The 21,923-nt window shown below is 40.1% G+C and overlaps 1 protein-coding gene across 2 annotated transcripts in view; it reads left to right on the forward strand.

The window, feature by feature from the left end:
- The window catches only part of psen1 (presenilin 1), an 81,377-nt gene that overhangs the window by 24,139 nt on the left and 35,315 nt on the right, over positions 1 to 21,923 (forward strand). For both annotated transcript variants that reach the window (XM_041214989.1, XM_041214990.1), the window contains exons 4-6: positions 14,021 to 14,162; positions 15,230 to 15,297; positions 16,152 to 16,372. In XM_041214989.1, coding sequence (XP_041070923.1) covers positions 14,021 to 14,162; positions 15,230 to 15,297; positions 16,152 to 16,372 — 431 coding nt within the window. The remainder of the gene's footprint in view (positions 1 to 14,020; positions 14,163 to 15,229; positions 15,298 to 16,151; positions 16,373 to 21,923) is intronic.

The raw sequence follows: 21,923 nt of genomic DNA on the forward strand, positions 1-21,923 counted from the left end.
AGACACAGACCAATTTTAAAACCACAGTCCAAGAAAAGAAAAAGATATGTTCTTTACGACAGTCCAACAGAAATAAAAAGAAATGTTCCTTACATCACCCAGAGGGTGCTTGAAGTCTGGAACAAACTCCCTGGAAGGGTGATGGCGGCAGGTTCGATCAAGGTATTCAAAACAGAATTGGATTGTTACCTGGGAAGAGAGAATATGTAAGGTAACAGGGATAAGGGTGGGCCGTGGGACGTAGGTGGAATGCTCTTTCAGAGAACCAGTGCAGACTCAATGGGCCAAATGGCCTCCTTCGGCACTGTAAAGATACTGTGAATATGGGTTTGTGAAAGGAAGATCATGTTTAACTAATTTATCAGTATTTCTTGAGGAAGTACCAAGCAAGGTGGATAAAGAGGAACCTGTAGGTGTGGTGTACTCAGATTTCCAAAAGGTATTTGGTAAGGTGCCACATCAAGATAAGGTTACATGGTGTAGGGGATGACATTAGAATGGATAAATGTTTGGATAGCTAACACAAAGCAGAGAGTAAATGTTTATTTTTCGAGCTGGCAAGCTGAGACGATTGGAGTGCCACAGGGATGAGTTCTGGGGCCTAAACTGTTTACAATCTACATAATTTGGATGAAGAGACGGAATGTCTGGGAGTTAAGTTTGCCGATGACACCAATATAGGTAAGAAAGTAAGTTGTCAAAAGGAGGTAGAGAGCCTGCAAAGGGATAATGATAGGTTAAGTGAGTGGAAAAAATTGGCAGATGGAATATAATATGTGAAAATGTGACCTTGTCAATTTTGGCAGGAAGAATGAAAAAGCAGTATACTATCTGAAAAGAGAGGGTTGCAGAACTTGGTGATACAGAGGGATGTCAGGAAGATATAATAATTTCCATAATATTATTTGGAATTTATTGTAAAGTAGAGTAATAGTGGGGCCTTGGTCTATGTCTGCGTGTGTGAGGTTTAATTGAATTAGAGACAGTTGGTCTGAAGGCTTTGATGTAAGAAGAGAAGCTAGGTTTGAAATGGTTAAATAGGCAATCATGGGTGAAGTTTTAGAATGTGAGGTGTAAAGGGAGCATTTGCATTTTTAAATAAATCAGAGTAGCTTGAATTCAAAAGTGAGGGCGAAATGTTTCACCTAGCCAGGAGAAGAAAAGAAACAGTATATTTATTTTGCTAGTAAAGTTGGTACTATGATAGATTTTTGTTATTAGAGAGGTAAAGTCCAAAGATATGGCGAAACAATTGGAATTTGGGTTCAAAGGGGAAAATATGCATAAAGGAGAGAATGCTGTATGCAAGGGAAGGCATTATAAGATCTAACAAGTGTGAAAAAGCCTCCAGCCTCTGTGCCCAAACTGCTGGCTGCAAGAACTGAAGTTAAGAAAATTCACCCTGAACAATCAAATTCAAAGTATCGTGTTACTTTGGGTCTTTTAAAATCCGTGGGTGTTAATCTCCGACCAGTGTCAGAAAGTGCTGACCTGCAGAAATTAGAAGAAATAGATGCACACTTACCTAGTCTTGAAAATTGCATTGCCACTTCCAATTGCCGGAGCTGCTTAGGGCCTGCATTGAAAGACTCTTCACAGGCCCCAGCAAAGCCCAGACGCAGCGTCTTCAAGGAGGCCATTTCACAGCACCTGCAGCCATAAAGCAGGTAAGTTTAAAGGGCCAGGGAAATTGACAGGCTAGCGGAAGGTAAATGTCTAAGGTTAGTATATAGGATTTGGGAGTTGAGTGTGTTTGGGGGGGAGGAGATGGGGGTTTGGCTGTATTGAGAGGCCAGGGGGGCCTGGGTGTGGCCGGGGGAGCTTGGAGGTGTCCAGGGAGGTCGGTTGGGGGGGGTGGGGTGCGGTGGTGTGTGTCTGGGGGGAGGGGATCAGCGGTGGGGAGGGGAATGGGGGGAGTTCTGTGGGGGGGAGTTGGGGTGTGTGGGCGGGAGTTTGAGGGAGTCCCTTAAGCTCAGTCTGGGTCTTTACAATTGTTACCCAGTTGCTGAGGAGGTTTTAATTCTTCTAACTTTTTCTGAGTAACTGTTGGTATAACCCCGGCAGAACCATTGAAATTTATGATTTAAGTCACATTTCCGGATGGTTCCCCGCACAATTGTCCAGAGGAAATTAGCACTTCTGGGTAATTGCTACACAAACCCTTGCCTGGAAACTTGCCAGAGGGATTCCCCAGCGCATCTTCGGGGTACCCCACTAATCCAACGCTGGGGAGCGCAGAAGTTATGGGCCTATGTATTTTCACTGTTGCCTTAACGGAGGTGTAGCTGTGAGTTAAATTAATTAGAGGAGCCAGGAGTTATCACAGTAGTAATTTGCAGACTTATATGTGTTTTTAAAATTATTTCTTTTTTTAATAAATGTTTAATTTGTGTAAAAACCCTCTAAGCCTCAGTGACCGTTTTACTGAATTCAAAACCCGCACCTTGAAATAAATACAAATTGCAAATAGTTGTGGTAGCTACTTCAAGTTTCCCTCTGGAATTTGAGCAGCTTGGCAGTTAGCATCCGCCTACCATAATAAACTTGGAGGCTCGTCTGGGATATATTTGAAATTCCTTGATTGGTTTGGAGTTGGTGAACAAGAAGCACTTTGAATTCAGGAGTTGGTGTGAGGGATTTTTAAAGTGGTGAGACTGCAAAAATGGCTGTATCCATGGCTCAAATTTTTTTGGAAGTAGAAGATATAACTCTCTGGGTTACAAAAAGTATCCAAGGATAAGTTAACAGAGTTGGTGGATAACTTGCAGTTGAGGTTACCTGAAGAGGCAAAGAAAGCAGATCTAGTTGAAGTGATAGAACAGCATTTAAAGTTGGAAGTGATATCTGGCACTAATGATTCACATCTGAAGGTAGTGAGACTTCAGTTAGAAATGAAGAGGCTTGAATTTGAACAAGCAAAGGAACTGAGAAAACTTGAACTGGAGGCAAAGGAAAAAGAATTGGAAAGGAAAAAAAACTGGAACTAGAGGCAGCAGAAAAAGAGAGGGAAAAAGAGAGATTATTTCATAGGAAATGGAAATGTGAAAACCTGATTTCCAAAGGGAAAAGTTAGCAATGGTAGAGAGAATGAAGGAAAGAGGCAGAGTGAACCAGCTTAAAAAACTGGATTTTAAAAAGAGACATCAGAAGCTGAGGAAAGTTCTGATGATGCAAAAACCTTTAACCTAAAGCCCAATTGGGAGACGTTTGAATTTGTACAAGCTCTTCCAAAGTTTTTAAGGAAAGAGATGTTGAAGCATTCTTTATTTTATTTGAGAAGATAGCTAAACAGATGATATGGCCACAGGAAAACTGGACATTGTTGTTACAATCCAGGTTGGTGGGATTTCTGCTTCACTGTCAGAAGAAATGTTGGTGAACTATGATATGGTAAAAAAGGCTATTGTGTGTGCAAATGAGTTGATTCTTGCGGCATACAGGCAGATGTTTAGAATTATGAGAGAACAACCTGGGAAAACCTAAACTGAGTTTGAGAGAGTAAAACAAAGTAATTTTGACTGGTGAATATGGGCATTAAAGATAGAGACAACAAATGCAGCTCTTAGAGAGGTAATTCTTTTGGAAGAACTTAAAGATTCAATTTCTTCGGTAGTGAGAACTCGTGGAAGAACAGGGTTGAAACGGTAAGACAAGCAACAGAGATAGCTGGTGATTATGAGCTAGTTCGTAGAGCTACACCTTTTCATGACCCTTTTAAATCAGAAAAGGATAGAAAGTGGGAAGGTGGGTAGTGAAGGAAGCAAGGTTTTTCTGAGAATAAAAAGGAAGATGTTGAGGGTAGAAGTGACAATCGAAAATTGAGGTGTTTCATTGTAATAAAGTTGGACACACTAAGTCAGTGTGTTAGAAATTGCAGGGAAAATCTATTGGGATTGTTGGGGTAGAGAAATGTTCTGGAAGTAAAAGTGCTGTGAGTTCTGAGTCTCAGGCACAGGAAAAACCAGTGGCTTGTGTGCAGGCAAAACAGGAAGAATCATTGATAGGTAAAGAAGTAGGGATGTGTTCACAATTCAGCCAAGAGAATTCTGAGGCGCAGGTTGTAAAAATGTTTAAAGATTTTGTGAGTGAAGGAAAAGTATACAAGGTGGAGTAGGTAAAAATGTTGAAATTTTAAGAGACACGGGCTGGTCAATCCTCAGTGTTGTGGGATAGTGACGTTTGTTGTTCAGGTGATAATAAAGTAGAGTTCATGGAGATGCTAAACTTTTTCCATTGTGGAAGGAAAATTTAAAGAGCAAGTGGAAAACAGGTGAGGTGACTGTTGGAGTAGTGGAAAAATTGCCCATTGCGGTGGTTCAATTTATTCTGGGTAGTGATATAGCTGGGTCCCAGATGTTGGTGCTGCCTATGGTAAATAAGCAGCCTGTAGAGGTGTTTTCAACAGAAGGGTTGCAGAGAGAGCATCCTGGATTGTTTCCAGATTGTGTGATAAAAAATCACAGGCTCATAGGTTGAAACAAGAAGAACAGGAAGTTCAAAGGCAGATTGTTCAGGAAGAAAGACTGGAAGACAATGCAACTTAGGTGTTTAGCTCAAGGTAATTAGTGGAGTTACAGAAAAATGATTTGCAAATAAAAGTTATATCAGATAATTACTCGGAAACAGAGGCAAAATGTATTCCAGAATGTTGGCACCTTAAAGGTAATGTTTTAATGAGAAAATAGAGGCCTTATCATGTTTTAGCAAATGAAAGCTGGAGGGAGGTACATCAGATTGTAATACCATTTGGATATAGAAATGAGATTCTGAGAATTGTTCATGAAATTCCAATAGAGGACATTTCGGAATTAGAAAGATACAGACGAAAATACAAAAACATTTTTATTAGCCTGGATTGCATAGGGATGTAGCCACATTCTGTAGAACATGTCACATATGTCAGGTGATAGTGAAACCACAGGCGGTGTTTAAGCCGGCACCTTTAATTCCAATTCCAATATTTGAAGAACATTTTACTAGGGTCATGATTGATGGTGTAGGGCCCCTCCCCAAGACTAAAAGTGGAAATCTGTACTTATCATAATGGATATGTCTACAAGGTTTCCTGAAACTATACCTTTCAGAAATATTGCAACAAAGAAGATTGTGGAAGAATCAATTAAATTTGTTACAAGATATGGTTTACCGAAAGAAATACAATCAGATCAGGGTTCAAATTTCATGTCACAGCTGTTTAAGGAAGTAATGAACAGTTTTGGGATAAAACAGTTTAAGTCTGTTGACTTAAGCTGTTGCTTACCATCCTGAGTCACAAGGGGCTTTGGAAAGATGGCATCAAACTCTAAAAACTATGATGAGGACATATAGTCAGGATTATCCACAGGATTAGGATAGGGGAATTCCATTCTTGTTATTTGCTATTAGAGATGCTCCTAACGTATCAACTGGTTTTAGCCTTTTTGAACTAGTTTATGGTCATGAGGTAAAGGGACCGCTGAAATTGATTTGTGAGAAATTGGTGGGTCAAAATTCAGAAACTATTCTCTGGATTATGTATCAAACTTCAGAGAGAGATTGGACAGAGCATGAGAGTTGGCAAGGGAACATTTAAAGATATCACAACAAGTGATGAAATTGAAGGCAGATAGGAAATCTACAGCTCATAGTTTTGTTGCTGGGGAGAAAATGTTAGTTCTGTTAACCAGTACTGGATGACTCGTTGAAGGCAAGATTTAGTGGGCCTTACAGGATTGAAAAGATAGAAGAAAGAAGCAGAGGGTGTGTCATGCTTAAAATGTACTTTGACAGAGAAGAGGACCAAAAGCAGGTGTAAGTGGCGGTAGAGGAAGAGAAAGAGGTAGAAATACAGGGTCCTGAAATTGATTTTTCTCTAATCAAATTGGATAATGAGAAGGCACTTGAAAATTTAAATGTAATATTGAGTTACCTTCCAGAGAAGTGTCAAAGTGATTTGGAGAAGCTATTGCAGTCACACAAGTCTATTTGTGGAAATAAGTTGGGGAGGAGAAATTTAACTATGCCTGATGTCTATAGAAATTTCTCCTTGGGTAAGGCAACATTCTTTTGATTAAATCCGGCAAAGTTATCACAAGTACAGAAAGAAATTGAATTCATGCTTCAAAATGATATTATTGAGTCTAGTTGCAGTAACTGGAGTTCGCCTGTTGTGCTGGTACCAAAACAGGATGGAACACGACTGTGTGGGGACTATCGAAAGGTGAATGCGGTGACAAAAGCGGATTCACATCCTGTACCAGGGTTGGAAGATTGCACAGAGAAAGTGGGACAATCAAAATTTATCACAAAGATTGACTTGTTAAAAGAGATATTGGTTTTGTGATACCAGGAGGACTATGTCATTTCAAAATTATGCCATTTGGTATGAAAAATGCACCTGCAACATTTCAAAGACTGACAAACAAGTAATTGCAGGTTTGAGCAATTGTGTGGTTTATATTGACAACTTGATATTTTTCAGTCAGATGTGGGAGGACCATTTAGAAGAATTGTTCTGGCAATTACAAGAAGCTAATTCGGTGATGAACTTGGCCAGAAGTGAATTTGCAAAAGTATAAGTTACATGTCTAGGCTGTACCATTGGACAAAGTAAGGTGGCTCCAAGAGATGTGAAAGTCAAGGCTATTATGGATTTCCCCATGCCGACAACAATACGAGAAGTTTTGAGATTTCTTGCATGAGTGGGTTTTACTGGAAATTTGTTCCAAATTTTAGCAGAGTTGTTGCTCCATTGACTGCAAAAGCTTTTCCAAATCACTTTGACACTTGCTTGGAAGGTAACTTAATATTTCATTTAAATTTTCAAGCACTCCCTCAATTTGTTTAGAGGCAAATCAATTTCAGAGTCTTCTGCCTCTTCACCATAAACTAGTTCAAAAGGGCTAAAACCAGTCGATGCGTCTCTCATAGCAAATAACAAAAATGGAATTCCTTTATGCCAAGCCTGTGTATTATCCTGACACTATGCTTTTATCATATTTTAAAAGTTTGATGCCATCTTTCCAAAGCTCTTTGTGACTCTGGATGTTAAGCTGTTGACTTAATCTGTTATATCCCCAAACTGTTCATTACTTCCTTAAATGGCTGTAACATGAAATTTGACTCCTGATCTGATTTTATTTCCTTAGGTAAGCCTTATCTTGTAAAAAAAAATGTAATTAACTCCTCTTAGTTGTAATGTTTCTTAAAGGCATTGTTTTAGGAAACCTGGTAGACACATCCATTATTGTCAATAAATACTTTTAGTCTTAAGGAGGGGGTCCTACACAATCAATCATGACCCTGGTAAAAGGTTCTTCAAATGCTGGTAATGGGATTAAAGGCGCCGGCTTAATTACTGCTTATGGTTTTCCTGTTACTTGACATGTATAACAGGTTCCACAGAATTTGACTACATCCCTATGCAATCCTGGCCAAAAAACCCTCTATCTTTTCCTGTGTTTTCCTAATTCCTAAATATCCCCCTATGGGATTTCATGAGCAATCCTAAGAATCTCATTACCCTAATGGGATAACAATCTGATGCACCTCCCTCCAGCTTTCATTTTCCTGAGACATGATCCGACCGCCACTTTCTCATTAAAATACCTTTCTGAAGATAACACACTGGAATACATTTTGCTTCTGTTTCTGAATAAGCTTTCTGATATAACTGTTGTAAATCACCTGCTCCTGCAATACTTCCTCAGAACAACAAATATCACTATCCCACAACATTAAGGATTAACTAGCCCCCATGTCTCTTAAAATTTTAACATATTTGCTTACTCCACCCTGTACACATGGAAAGACTTTCCCTTCACATACAAAATCTTTAAACATTCCTGCAACCTGCTCCTTGGAACTCACTTGAATAAACTGTAAAGATAGGTGGAGGAACCACAACTTTTCACTTTATATATTAATGATCTAGATGAAGGAACTGAGGGCATCCTGGCTAAGTTTGCAGATGATAGAAAGATAGGTGGAGGGACAGGTAGTATTGAGGTGGGGAGGCTGCAGAAAGATTTGGACAGGTTAAGAGAATGGGCAAAGAAGTGGCAGATGGAATACAACATGGGGAAGTGTGAGGTCATGCACTTTGGTAGGAAGAATAGAGGCATAGACTATTTTCTAAATGGGGAGAGAATTCAGAAATTTGGAGTGCAAAGGGACTTGGGAGTCCTAGTCCAAGATTCTCTTAAGGTTAACTTGCAGGTTGAGTCGGTCGGTAGGAAGGCAAATGCAATGTTGGCATTTATTTCGAGAGGACTAGATATGAAAGCAGGGATGTGCTGCTGAGGCTTTATAAGGCTCTGGTCAGACCACATTTAGAATATTGTGAGCAATTTTGGGCCCCGTATCTCAGGAAGGATGTTCTGGCCTTGGAGAGGGTCCAGAGGAGGTTCATGAGAATGATCCCAGGAATGAAAGGTTTAACATATGAGGAACGTTTGAGGACTCTGGGTCTATACTCGATGGAGTTGAGAAGGAAGAGGGGGGATCTGATTGAAACTTACAGAATACTGAAAGGCCTGGATAGAGTGGATGTGGGGAAGATGTTTCCATTAGTAGGACAGATTAGGACCCGAGGGCACAGCCTCAGACTAAAGGGAAGACCTTTCAGAACAGAGATGAGGAGCAACTTCTTTAGCCAGAGATTGGGGAATCTACGGAATTCATTGCCACAGAGGGCTGTGGAGGCAGGTCATTGAGTGTATTTAAGACCGAGATAGATAAGTTCTTGATTGGTAAGGGGATCAAAGGTTACGGGGAGAAGGCGGGAGAATGGGGTTGAGAAACTTATCAGCCATGATTGAATGGCGGAGCAGACTCGATGGGCCAAACGGCCTAATTTCTGCTCCTATGTCTTATGGTAAACACAATCCTTCACCTTTCATTGATTCTCCCTGTTTCACCTGTACACAAACCACTGGTTTCTCCTATACCTGAACCTCAGAACCCAAAGTACTTTTACTTCCAGAGCTTTCCTGTATCCCAAAATTCCCAACAGATTTTTCCTACAATCTCCAACACACTGACTTCGCGTGCCCCACTTTATTACAATGAAAACACCTCAATTTTCGAATGTCACCTCACCTTCAGCACCTTCCGTTTTATCCTGAGAAAAATCTTTCTGGGAACTCCCAGCTACTCCTTTGACCACCTACCTCCCTTTCACCTTCCCACTTTTTATCCTATTCCAGTTTGAAAGGGTGAAGAGCAAAAGGTTTAGCTCCATGAACTAACTGATAATCATCAGCTATCTCTGCTGCTTGTCTTACAGAATCAACCCCCTGTTCTTTCAATGAGTTCTCATTACTGAAGGGATTAAACCTTTAATTTGCTCCAAAAACATTACTTCCCTAAGAGCTGTGTAGGTTGCTTCTATTTTTAACAGCCGGATCCACCGGTCAAAATTACTTTGTTTTACCCTTTCAAACGCAATATAAGTTTCTCATGTTCGTAAATTTCTGCCTGTATGCTTCAGGAACCAACTCATATGCACTCAAAATAGCCCTTTTCACCACATCATAATTAACCAGCATTTCTTCTGATAGCAAAGGATATACCTCATGCGCCCTACCTAACAACCTAGACTGTAATAATAAAGTCCAGTTTGCCTGTGGCCATTTCATCTGTTTAGCCAGCTTCTCAAATGAAATAAAGAATGCTTCAATATCTTTTTCCTCAAACTTTGGAAGAGCTTGTACAAATTTAAATATATCCCCAGTGGGTTCTACTGTAGAGATAAATCCTTCCTCACCTACTGGCATCTCTTTTTTAACTGCCAACATGTTCAGTTGGAATTCTCTTTCTCTCTTTTTCTCTTTCCTTCTCCATCTTCACAATTTCTAATTCCCTTTTAAAAGCCATTTCTCTGTCCTTTGGTTCTAATTCAAGCTTTTTCATTTGCAACTGAAGTCTCACTTCCCCCAGCTGTCACTCACTGGTGTCAGGTTTCACTTCTAACAGTAGATGCTGTGCTTATACTTTTAATCATATCTGATTTCCTAGCACCCTCAATCAACCCCAATTTTAACTTATCTGCCAACTCTGTTAACTTACTTTTGGTTATTTTCTTCAATCCAACCAGTGTTATCTCTTCTACTCCCGGACAAGTCTTAGCAATTGCCAAAGCCATCTGAAAATACCTCATCAACTTCTGAATTCAAAGTTCTTCTCGTACTTATAACCTTAAGACATGCCAATTCTAAACCAATCAAGGAATTATAAATATTTTTATCCCAGCAAGAGTCCCCAATTGTTACGAGACAGCCTTTTGGTAAAGCTGAATTATTTAAAAATCCCAGAGGGAAACTTTAAACAACTGCCATAGTCTATATTTTTAAATGGTATGTTTCAGATGCAACTCTAAATTCAGGAATCGGATCACCAGTTCTCAAGAGGTTTTATATTAAACTAAATGGAACATTTTATTAATTTACACAAATTAAATATATACACGTGGCCACAAATTACTACTATTATAACTTTTAATAAATTCCCAAACTAATCTTCATTAAGGCAACAGTAACCCATAGACTCAACCAGATACCAAACAGAGCATTTTCACCTTATGAATTCAAAGTGAGGTTCCTTTCATTTTGGTTCCTGTGGAGACATTTGTGGGCTTACAGCTACTTTGATCTTACATTGTCTCTGCCCTGCACACACACAACTGCTGAAGTTATCCCTAGCATTGAATGTAAATTCTCATTGTATCACCAGCCTCTTTTAACAATAGAACCCCTTTCATAGTAACAATTTTATTAGTAATATAAGCATATTGCTTGGTCTCTGCTAGCTAGGTGCCAGATTTCACTCGCCTTCTTGAATGCTCTATTCAAAAAAAAATGCAGATGCACTCTAACTCTCTTACATCTCAAAGCTAGTGCACATCAAATCACCCAGACCAGCTGGCTTTAATCCAATTAAGACAAACACACAGGCTAAACCTCTATTTCAAAACTATTAACTACACCCAATTATGCCCAGCAATTTAAGTTGGCTGTTGAAACAAGCTATAAAGGCATTGGGGCTATATTGTTACAAGAAGATTACACTGGATTTGAGAAACCGATAGGGTATTTTTCACAAAAGTTGAATGTATAACAGACAAAATATTCAATGATTGAAAAAGAGACTTTGGGTCTAGTGCTAGTTTGCAGCATTTTGAAAATTGCATGGCAAACAATTCGTCAGAAACAATTGTTTATACTGACCACAATCCTTTAAAGCTTCTGGACAAATTTCGAGGCAGAAGTGCAAGGCTATTCAGATGGAGTTTATTACTGCAACCATTTAATCTGCAGATTATACATGTAACTGGATGAGAATATATATATAATGCATGCATCTGGTAATGTAATAGTGTACGGATATAGATAAGTATAAGAGGTAGTGTAAGATGGGTTAATAAAATGAAGCTTTTTTAAAAATTATGACAGTTTGTTTTTCAATTAGGAGGGAGATGTCAGGAAGATATAATTATTTTCATAACGTTAGTTGGAATTTATTGTAAAGTAGAGTAATAGGGTCTGTGCCTATATATGTGTGTGTGTCTGTGTGTGGGACATAATTGAATTAGAGACAGGTAGTCTGAAGGCTTTGATGTAAGAAGAGAAGCTAGATTTGAAATGCCTGGGTGAAGTTTTAGAATGTGAGGTGTGAAGGGAATATTTGCATTTTCAGATAAACCAGAGTAGCTTGAATTCAAAAGAGGGGGTGAAATGTTTCACGTAGCCAGGAGAAGTTAAAAAACAGTGTGTTCAATTTTCCCCAAAGATAACTGGTAAAACTGGTACTATGATAGATTATTATTTTTGGAAGAGGTAAAGCCCGAAGACATAGTGAAACAATGGGAATTTGCATTCAAAGGGGAAAATATGTATAAAGAAGAGAAGGTTGTGTGTAAGGGCAGGAATTCTAATATCTAACAAATGTGAAAAAGCCTCTGGCCCCTGTGCCCAAACTGCTGTCTACAAGAACTGAAGTTAAGAAACTCACTTTTGAATTTGACTGTTCAGGGTATCATGTTACTTTGCCTGAGCCTTTTAAATTCTGTTGCCTTAACGGAGGTATAACTGGGAGTTAGATTAATTGGGGAGCAAGGAGTTATCATAGTAGTAACTTGTAGGCCTATATCTATGTTTTAAAATTATTTATTTCATTCATAAATGTTTAATTTAGTTTTGTAAAAACTCCCTAAGCCTCAGTGACCTTTTTACTGAATTCAAAGCCCTCGTCTTGAAATAAATACAAATTGCAAATAGTTGAGGCAGCTTCAGGTTTTCCACTGGGATTTGAGCAGCTTGGCATTTCCCATCCGCTTGCCTTAACAGGTCCTGGTACACTAATCACAAAAAGTTAATATGCAGGTATAGCCAGTGATTAAGGCGGCAAATAGAATGTTGGCATTTATTGCAAGGGGAATGGAATATAAAAGTATAAAAGTTTTACTGCAGCTGGTGGGATCACATCTGGAGTACTTTTTGGTCTCCTTATTTGAAAAAGATGTAATTGCATTACAATTAGAGACTAGAATCAGGGAACGCAGTTTAAGGATAGGAGGGCTACCATTTAAGATGGTAGTTTTTCTGTCATAAGGGTCATTAGTATGTGGAGTTTTCTTCCCCAGAAAAAAGTGAGAGGCTGGGTCGTTCAATATAAGGTAGGGTTAGACAGATTTTTGATAGACAAGGGAGTCAAGAGTTATGGGAGGGTAGGGGGGCGGGGGGTGAGGGCAGATGCCAAAGTGGAGTTGAGACTACACCAGATGAGCCGTGATCATATTGAATGTTGAAGCAGTCCTGTAATCCTCGCACATTCTAAACCCACACCCTCTACCACCTAGAAAGACAAAGGCAGCAGGTGCATGGGAACACCACCTGGAAGTTCCCCTCCAAGCTGCACACCATCCTGACTTGGAACTTTATCACCATTCCTTCGTTGTCACTCGGTCAAAATCCTGGAACTCCCTAAGAGCACTGTAGGTATAACTGCGCCACATGTCTGCAGCAGTTCAAGAACGTGGCTCACCACCACCTTTTCCAGGGAAGTTAGGGATGGGCAATAAATTCTGGCCTAGCCAGCGAAGCCCACATCCCATGAAAGAATTAATTTTTTTTAAACTTTCCATCCTAGGGCTTTAAGCTATAAATCCACATAAAAGAGGCATGTTTTTGGAAGCACAATTTGAAGAAAAACCAAGAAGTAACTAGAAGAGCCTATATTTCCCTGAATATTCATTTAGAAATATTTGTTTAAAATCTAGAAACTTGTACAGTGTTGTTTAAGTGTCTAAGACAAGAAATTGTCATGCAATTAATCAGATTACTCCAACTGAATAAACATGCAGATTGGGAAACTGGAAATTTGCAAGTTTGTTTAAAATAGATACTGTGAAGCAATAGCTCTGGAAACATTTACGAGTTGAGTGTGCAGCACCTGAGTGAATCATGATGATGTAGGATGATTTGAGCAATAAAATACGACAGATGTTGGAAATCTGAAATAAAAGCAGAAAAAGTTTGAAGCACTCAGGTCAGGCAACATCTGTGGAGAGGGAAAATTAGGCAGAGAACGTTGGGGTACAGAGGAGAGCAAGGAGAGATTTTGGGTGCTGCTGGACCAGGGCAAGTTCCCTGTTTGCTTATGGTGAACCTTCCTGTTTGGCGCATAGTTCAGCACTGTGTCAGCCCAAGTGTTAGGGAATTACTTCAAATATTTTGAGTTGGGATACTGCACACACTGTAATTGCATTCACCACACAAATGACTAATGTAACTTATTAAGGAAAACTCGCATAGATTTTAAAAATGGTAGGAGAGCTTGTCAGATCCTTTAAAACATGCAGAATGGTCAGAAATTGGGGATATTGGCCTAAGTGTTTCTGTTGTAGAATGACTGGGACTTAACCTTTATCTGTTGCATTGCATATTGAGAACTCTTGAATAGTTAATTGATTGCTAAGAAAACTGGTACTGGGTCAGTTCATTGTTCTAATGAGAATGGTCTGACGTTGAATGTTTGCTTTCAGGTTGTACACTCCATTTACAGAAGACACAGACACCGTTGGAGAGCGAGCTGTAAACTCCATATTGAACGCCCTCATTATGATCAGTGTTATTGTAGTGATGACCCTGATTCTTGTACTTCTCTATAAATACAGGTGCTACAAGGTATGTGTTCACAGGTTCAAAGCGTGTTCTTTTTGGTCAGTTTTGTTCATGTAAATTTGACTTCCCTTTCCCAGTGAACACCTTTGATTGATTCACAGAATGACCAAAAATAAGATTAAAGCACCTTTGGGGGGAAATGGGCAAAATGGTTATGTTCTACACAACTGAGTTCTAACTTCATATTTGCCAAGTTTGTGACACTCCACATATCGCAGGAAAAGGTGTGTTGTGTAATCTGAAAGATGCATGTTCCTTTTCGGTGATCGAGAGTGAAAGGGGTTGATCACGTTAAGACTGAGATGAGGAATTTCTTCACCCAAAGGGTTGTGAATCTTTGGAATTGTCTACCCCAGAGTGTTATGGATGCTCCATTGTTGGGTATATTCAAGGCCGAGATAAACAGATCTTTGACCTGTCAGAGAATCATTGGATATGGGGAATGGTCTGGAAAATGGAGTTGAGGCAGAAGATTGTATTGAATGGTGGAGCAGGCTCAACAGATCCACTCTTGTTCCTATTCCTTTTGTCCTTAAGGTGGGCAGGCTGCAAATCAACAGGGCTGGGACCAATGTACTTGTGGAAACATTAACTGGGGTAAGGGATTAAAGAAATCTGGCAAGGGGTGGGCACCAGGTTAGAACAAAAAAGGGGAGATGGTGCCTCATTTTAAAGTCATCCTAAAGAAAAGTACCTCTAACAGTGCAGCTCTCCCTCAATATTGCAATTAAGTGCACCAGTTCCTGGAGTGGGACTTGAACCCTTCTGACTAAGAGGTGAGTGTGCTACCAACCTGGCCACACTAAATCACTAAGTATCTGGAGGACATGAGCTGTCTGAAGAGGATCTCTGCCCCTTCCCTGACACCGTAGAGATCAAAACCAAACAGTATTTCTATCAATTAATGTAGCCCTCATGTGGAGGGTGGGTGGGTGGTGGTGGGGTGGGGGGGGAAGGGTTGGGGGGATGGTGGTGGGGGGGGAGGGGGGGGGCGGTTGTTGGTGGGGGGGTGGTGGAAATCAGTCAAGCTTTTTATTGCCTGAAGCCTTATCTTGTACTCTTTTGAACAGGTCATTCACGGGTGGCTGATAATCTCTTCACTCTTGCTGCTTTTCTTTTTCTCATTCATCTATTTAGGGTAAGTTTAACCTTTTTAAAAAGATGTAACTGCACTAGTGTTTTATTTAATAGTCTATGTCTGCCATAAAAATCCTGATGCCCTTTCCCTAATTGGTGGCAACCTGGTTCTTGGAGCTGTTGGATGTTCATTGAGTACCACAATTCCAATTTTGATTTTGACTGGATGGGCTGGTGGGTCTAGCACTCTGGATCCAATTTAGATACTGATTTTGGGTGTGACAATACCATTAACCTTAAACTCTCCACCAACTGAGAAAAGAGAACATGAGTGCCTGGGCCTGCAGGAAAAGAATACTTTGTTTTATTTCTGGATGCTGCACTTTAGGAAAGATGTGAAGGCATTGGGGAGAGTGCAGAAAGGTTCACGTGAACTATTCCAGGGATGGGAAACTTCCCTGATAGACTGGAGAAGCTGGGACTGTTTTCTTTGGAGAAGAGAAGGCTGAGAGGAGATTTGATAGAGATATTCAAAATCATGAGGGACCTGGACAAAATTTCCCATTTCTGAAAGGATCGAGAACGAGAGGGCACAGATTTTAAGTAATTGACAAAGCAAAAGCGATATGAGGAAAAACTTTTTCACGCAGTGAGTGGTTGGGGTCTAGATTGCACTGCCTGAGGGTGTGGTGGAAGCAGGTTCATTTGAGGCATTCAAAAGGGAATTTGATTGTTATCTGAAAAGGAAGAATGTGCAGATTTATGAGGAGAAGGCCAGGGAATGGCACTAGATGTGTTGCTCAGGTGGAGAGCAGGTACAGACATGACAAGCCAAATGGCAGCCTCCTGCGCTGTAACAATTGAAATTCTGTGATCCATTCAGTAAACCAGGGTTGTGTTGTTACTCTTCAACAGGGAAGTCTTCAAAACCTACAATGTTGCCATGGATTACTTCACGTTGGCTTTGGTGATCTGGAACTTTGGAGTGGTTGGGATGGTATGTATCCACTGGAAGGGGCCACTTCGACTCCAGCAGGCCTACTTGATTATGATTAGTGCTTTGATGGCCCTGGTTTTCATCAAATACCTCCCAGAATGGACTGCCTGGCTAATCCTGGCTGTGATTTCAATATACGGTAAGATCCAATCATGGGAGTTCATGCTTGAATTCTGTCATCTGCTGATCAGAAGGAGTTTACTTTGATTTGGAGAGGGATGGATTGTGAAAGAGTGATTGAGTGTGATGTATTTGTAACTGCAGATTGATTATTCTGATATTGGTGACCCAAACATTAAAGCTTTAAGTTTTTCAAAAGATTTTCTTGGGACCTAGTGGTTCTGATAGCTTGTGGCAAGGGAGGAAAAGATATTTCACCCCTCTCCTATTTTTACTTAGTTCTGTTGAAGGGTCATGAGGACTCGAAACGTCAACTTTGTTCTTCTCTGCCAATGCTGCCAGACCTGCTGAATTTTTCCAGGTATTTCTGTTTTTGTTGAGGAAAAGAGTAACTTGTCCTTCCATGGGCCAGTTATTAAATAATCACCTATACAAATTAAATTCTGCTGATTGTGCATCAACATAAATCAGCTTGTTCACTTCTCAACCTTCAATCAAGTTAGCTTCTGCCCGAAAGGTGGGTTGGGTGTCAATCTGCAAGTCTTTACCAGTACGTATTGGCACAGTTGTCTGTGGTGAGCCAGTTTAAATGCACTGACATGTTTAGTCTAGTAATCCAGGTCCAATCGCAGCATTTTCTAGCATTTCAAGTTGTAGCAACTTAAGTCCCAAAGTTTAAACTTGGTATAACTACACAAGTTATTGGGAAAAACAGATTTGGACCAAATTCTAAGTCCCTTTTCACTATAGACTTGATACTGTTCATTCTTTTTTTCTGTTTTAAGACTGTTCCTTTTTTTAGACAGAGGAAAAAAGATCTGCTTATATTCTTCCTATTAACAGACTAAGTGATCATTATCACATTGCTATTTGTGAGACCTTGTGGGCAATTTGGCTGCTGCGTTTCCTGCAACAGTGAAAGTAATTTGGCATTTTGGGATGTCCTGAGATGAAATCTGTCTTATAAATGCAAGATTATTGTTCTTCCTTCATATAATGAGGCCAGGTTAGTGATGTATGGATTTGTCCCAAAGACTACCTTTTTGTTTTAGCTCTTTTCCTCCCTCTCTTTTCGTGCACATTCAAAATAGATAGAGAAAGGCTCCTGGCAAACTTTAAAATGAAATAAATAATTTTTTCTCAATACCTTGTTTGCATATGTAAGAATCATTCCTGCTGAAATGAAAGCAGAAAGCTACAGGTCTGACAGTGGTTCCTGTTGGTTCTTGAAGACACTTTCAAAGTATTAATTTCTTCTGTTAGTTTTTTAAATCCCAGCTAGGTGGCGAATTTTGAAGGTGTGAATTCTATGATTCCTCTGCTGTCCCTGATTCAGGGCCCTTAGTAATACAGGGATACTTCCCAGCATTTTAATGTGGAATTTCTAGCAGATCAGTGAAGTGCCAGTGTGCATATCCTGATTCGGGTCAGGTGCGCTTGAGTGTCGGAATAACAATTCCTACACACAAGTAAATCATTTTTATTGCATTTAATATGTTTATGGCTTAGTTTGGTCCTTTAGGAATGGGATCAAAGTTAGGGTTGTATATTTAAGTGTACTTAGGTACACTTAGGCACTTAGCTGCTGTTGGGAAAATAAACCAAACTACTGGGAATTGTCCTGTCTAATAACTGGTTTTTAACCACCACAAGTAAAGTCACTTAATTCCTCCTTAAGTTACTAAAATATTTGTCTTTTCTTCAATATTTCAAATATTTGTCTTCATTTTGTCTCAAATTGGCCAAAATAAATCATAAAAGCACTGTGGGCTCTTCCTATGTTAAAGGTGCTATATGAATGTCAGTTGTAATTAACTCGATCCTAGAGCAGCTTCTTATCCAGTGAAAATGTGGCCTGTTGCTTCTGACAAAAATCATTTTATTGGAGTTTTGTTTCAAGAGAACAGGATTGAACAAAGAAATTTATATCTTTCAGCAGCAGGGCTGTGATTTTTAGAGCAAAATGCATTTCAAATTGCCCAAGGCAAGCAAAAGTGTTGTTTAAATCCCTTTTTTTGGAAAAATGTACTTTATTCATAAAATATCTGAAAGAACATTACAAAACGTTTCAAAATGGCCATTACAAAAAGTGCAATCATATTCAACTTTTCCACATAGATCATGAGGTGCTTCAATACAGTCAATGAACATTATGAATAATGTGGAATGTAGGCAACTGTCTAGCACTGTTCACTTTTATTATTGGACTTTGCGTATAGCCCCTCCACATTATAGCAGGTGTGCTTGGGCTAATGCAATTTGAATATTATACATAATGGATGCCAAATTCATTCAGCGCAAAGTGCTTAAGGTTCTGAAGAAGTTAGGATTCCTAACCTAGTTAATTGTTGAGAACTGATCTAAAATGGGGTAATTTATTTAATTGGAATCCAACAGTTGATATGTATTTAGCAAAGAGCTGATTGGAGCTGCCTAAAGCCTCATTTTTCAAATTGTTAGCTATAGGAGTTGAATGATGGCCAGATTCAGTAGGCTGTAAAAACAGATTAAAGATGGGCAATGCTAACAGGCACTCTGGAGGCTCAGCATGGATGATGGAAGTGTGAGGACTAAGTTACTCTGATTTTATTTTGCACCTTTAAGGAAGCATTCTATGTGGTGTCTGCACATTAAAACATGTCACCTCTTTCTGATCTTAAAGGACCTGTAGCCCTAAATTGGTATTTGGAGTAAATTAATTAATATGATCAACATTTTGCCAAGTAAAAATATATATAAAATATATTACATATATATAATACATATGTATGGATGTAATTCTTGAAGAGATATTGGACTGTGAGGACAAGGAGGATATTATAGTCCGAGCTTGATTCTTCCCTCAATTACCTACATGTGCAGGTAAGGATGTGATCTAGAGCAAGGAGGGCAGGTTTTATTTCTGGATTCTCCCTTCCTGCAGCATGGCCATGTTTGAGACAACATTACCCGCATTTCATACCGACTAACTGGCATTAATTTGAGTTATAGAAAATAATTGACAATCAAGTTGATTTTCATACTTGTATAATACTATCATATGGCACTGTGCTCTCATTGACTGTCAGGATATGGGAGGCATGGAGGGTACATGAAGCCTCTTTGCTGTTTTGTACCCCAAGTGATGCCCACTTGGAACCTGGCTCTTGGGTGGTTTCTGGCAAGGCAGGGCAGGTGTCTGGTAAGCTCAGTGTGGTGCCTATTGCTCTTGTGACATGGAGAGTGAGCTGAAATGAGGTGGAGCCGTGCACAGCTATTGTTAAAGGGGAGTGATGCACGTGCATGATCCCTCTCATTTGATCTTGGAATATGAACAACACTCAGGCAATATTTATTGTCAATGCCTAAATGCTCTGAGGGCATCAAGAGTTAACTACACTATGTAGGACTGGGTGGACCAACATGGATGGGGATGGCAGTTCTCTCCTTGAAAGACATTAGTGATCCAGTTAGATTTTTACAACAATCTGGCAGATTTCATGACTTTTTATCTACTGCCAGTCCACAAATGTCCAGTTACCAAATTTAGCTTCACAACTTGTCCTGATGGAATTTATGCCCACAACCTTGCAGTTTATTAAGGTTGTAGGTTCAGTTTTATGCAAAGTCCATTGCAGTCATTGCACTGAATAAAACAAGCCCAATCTAATGTCTCAACTACTTTTCCTTCATTAAAATCAGTATAGTCCTGCGTTTCTCTGAACTGTGGAAAATATGCTGTGGTGAATTATTTAGCTCGAGATTCAGCTTTTGATTTACACAACATCAAAGACTCTGTGAATCAAAACAGTGCTCAGAAAAAGGTGTGGCGATGACGCTGGCTGCCAAACCAATTTCAACTATTAATCCAGTTCTTCACGTGCTGGGTTTACTGTCTGCTGAGTCCTCTGTCTGATCAGTGTCTTTTTTTTCCAAAAATATACTTTATTCATACAATATCAGAAAGAACATTACAAAACATTTCTAACTGGCCATCACAAAAAGTACAATCATTTTCAACTTTTACACATGGATCACGAGGTGCTTTAGTACAATCAATGAATATTACAGTCAATTCAATATGGTCATTACAGACAGTCAGATAGTGCAGTGGTATTGGAGTTATCAACATACATCATGTTGCACTCTGCGGTGCTTCAATGCAATTATGATGTAGTTAGTATTCATACATTTATTGTGAGTCGTAAAGCCTGAGGGGTCTATACCTTTCCCAGCCCCTCAGTGCATTATAGCAGCACGGTCTTAGACAGCGACCATTCTCCTTTGCGGCAGCTGCCCCAAGCTTTAGTGCGTCCCTCAGCATGTAGTCCTGGACCTTGGAATGTGCCAGTTTGCAGCACTCAGTCGGGGACAATTCTTTGTACTGTAAGACCAACAAGTTTTGGGCAGACCAAAGAGCGTTTTTTACCCGAGTTGATGATCCTCCAGCTGCAGTTGATGTTTGTCTCAGTGTGTGTCCCTGGGAACAGCCCGTAGAGCACAGAGTCTTGTGTCACAGCACTGCTTGGGATGAACCTCAACAAAAACCACTGTGTCTTTCTCCAGACCTACTTTGCAAAGGCACATTCCACAAGATCGTGAACAACGGTCTCTTCCCCACCACAACCCCCTCGAGGGCAATGTGCAGAGGGGGTGAGACTCCTGGCGTGCAGGAAGGATCTGATGGGGAGGGCCTTTCTCACCACCAGCCAAGCTATATCTTGGTGCTTGTTGGAAAGTTCTGGTGATGAGGCATTCTGCCAAATGACATTGACAGTCTGCTTGATGAACCATCCGACAGGATCCACCATCTCCTTTTCCCTCAGGGCCTCTAGGACGTTACGTACCGACCGCTGCTTGATGGACTTGTGGTCAAAAGTGTTTCTCTGCATAAATTTTTACATGAGGGACGGGTGGTACAGCACGGTCCAACTACTTGGAGTGTTCCGCGGCAGCGTGGCTGGATCCATCCTTCGCAACACCGGGGACAGGTAGAACCTCAGCACATAGTGACCCTTGGTGTTTGCATACTGAGGGTCTATGCAGTTTGATGCAGCTGCACACAAAGGTGGCCATCAGGATGCCAGTGTCTGGTAGAGCCTCCCTGCAGAGTGCTCTCTGACTAATCAGTGTGACCTGGAGCCCTCCCTCTTTAGGGACCAACTAATGGCAATATAATTGCTTTGGGAAAAGGTTAGTTTCCTAAATGGGTCACATGGCATAAAGTAGATGGATGGTGCACAGACACGATTGTGTTATACTTTTGTGCTGTTCCTCAAAGGGGCCAAAGCAAATCTTGTGTGGGTCAAACAAAATTCATTGCTCCCACCCTGATCAATCAGAGCATAGCTATCTGCAGCTCAATTCATTTTGTTCCATTACCCTTGATATCCATACCTAATTAAACTGTGTTGATCTAAATTGAAATATTTTAACTGACCCCAACAATCACAGCCTTTTGGAAGGGAGAGTTCCAGATTTCCAGATTTACAGAGTGGGTGGTAATGTTAAGTAAGTGACCTAACTTCCATCCTTTCTCCATTGCCCACTACCTCCAAATTAGAATGTTCCATTCACTACTAAAGCTGTGG

The sequence above is a fragment of the Carcharodon carcharias genome, chromosome 20 (genome assembly GCF_017639515.1).
Source record: "Carcharodon carcharias isolate sCarCar2 chromosome 20, sCarCar2.pri, whole genome shotgun sequence".
Taxonomy (NCBI): domain Eukaryota; kingdom Metazoa; phylum Chordata; class Chondrichthyes; order Lamniformes; family Lamnidae; genus Carcharodon; species Carcharodon carcharias.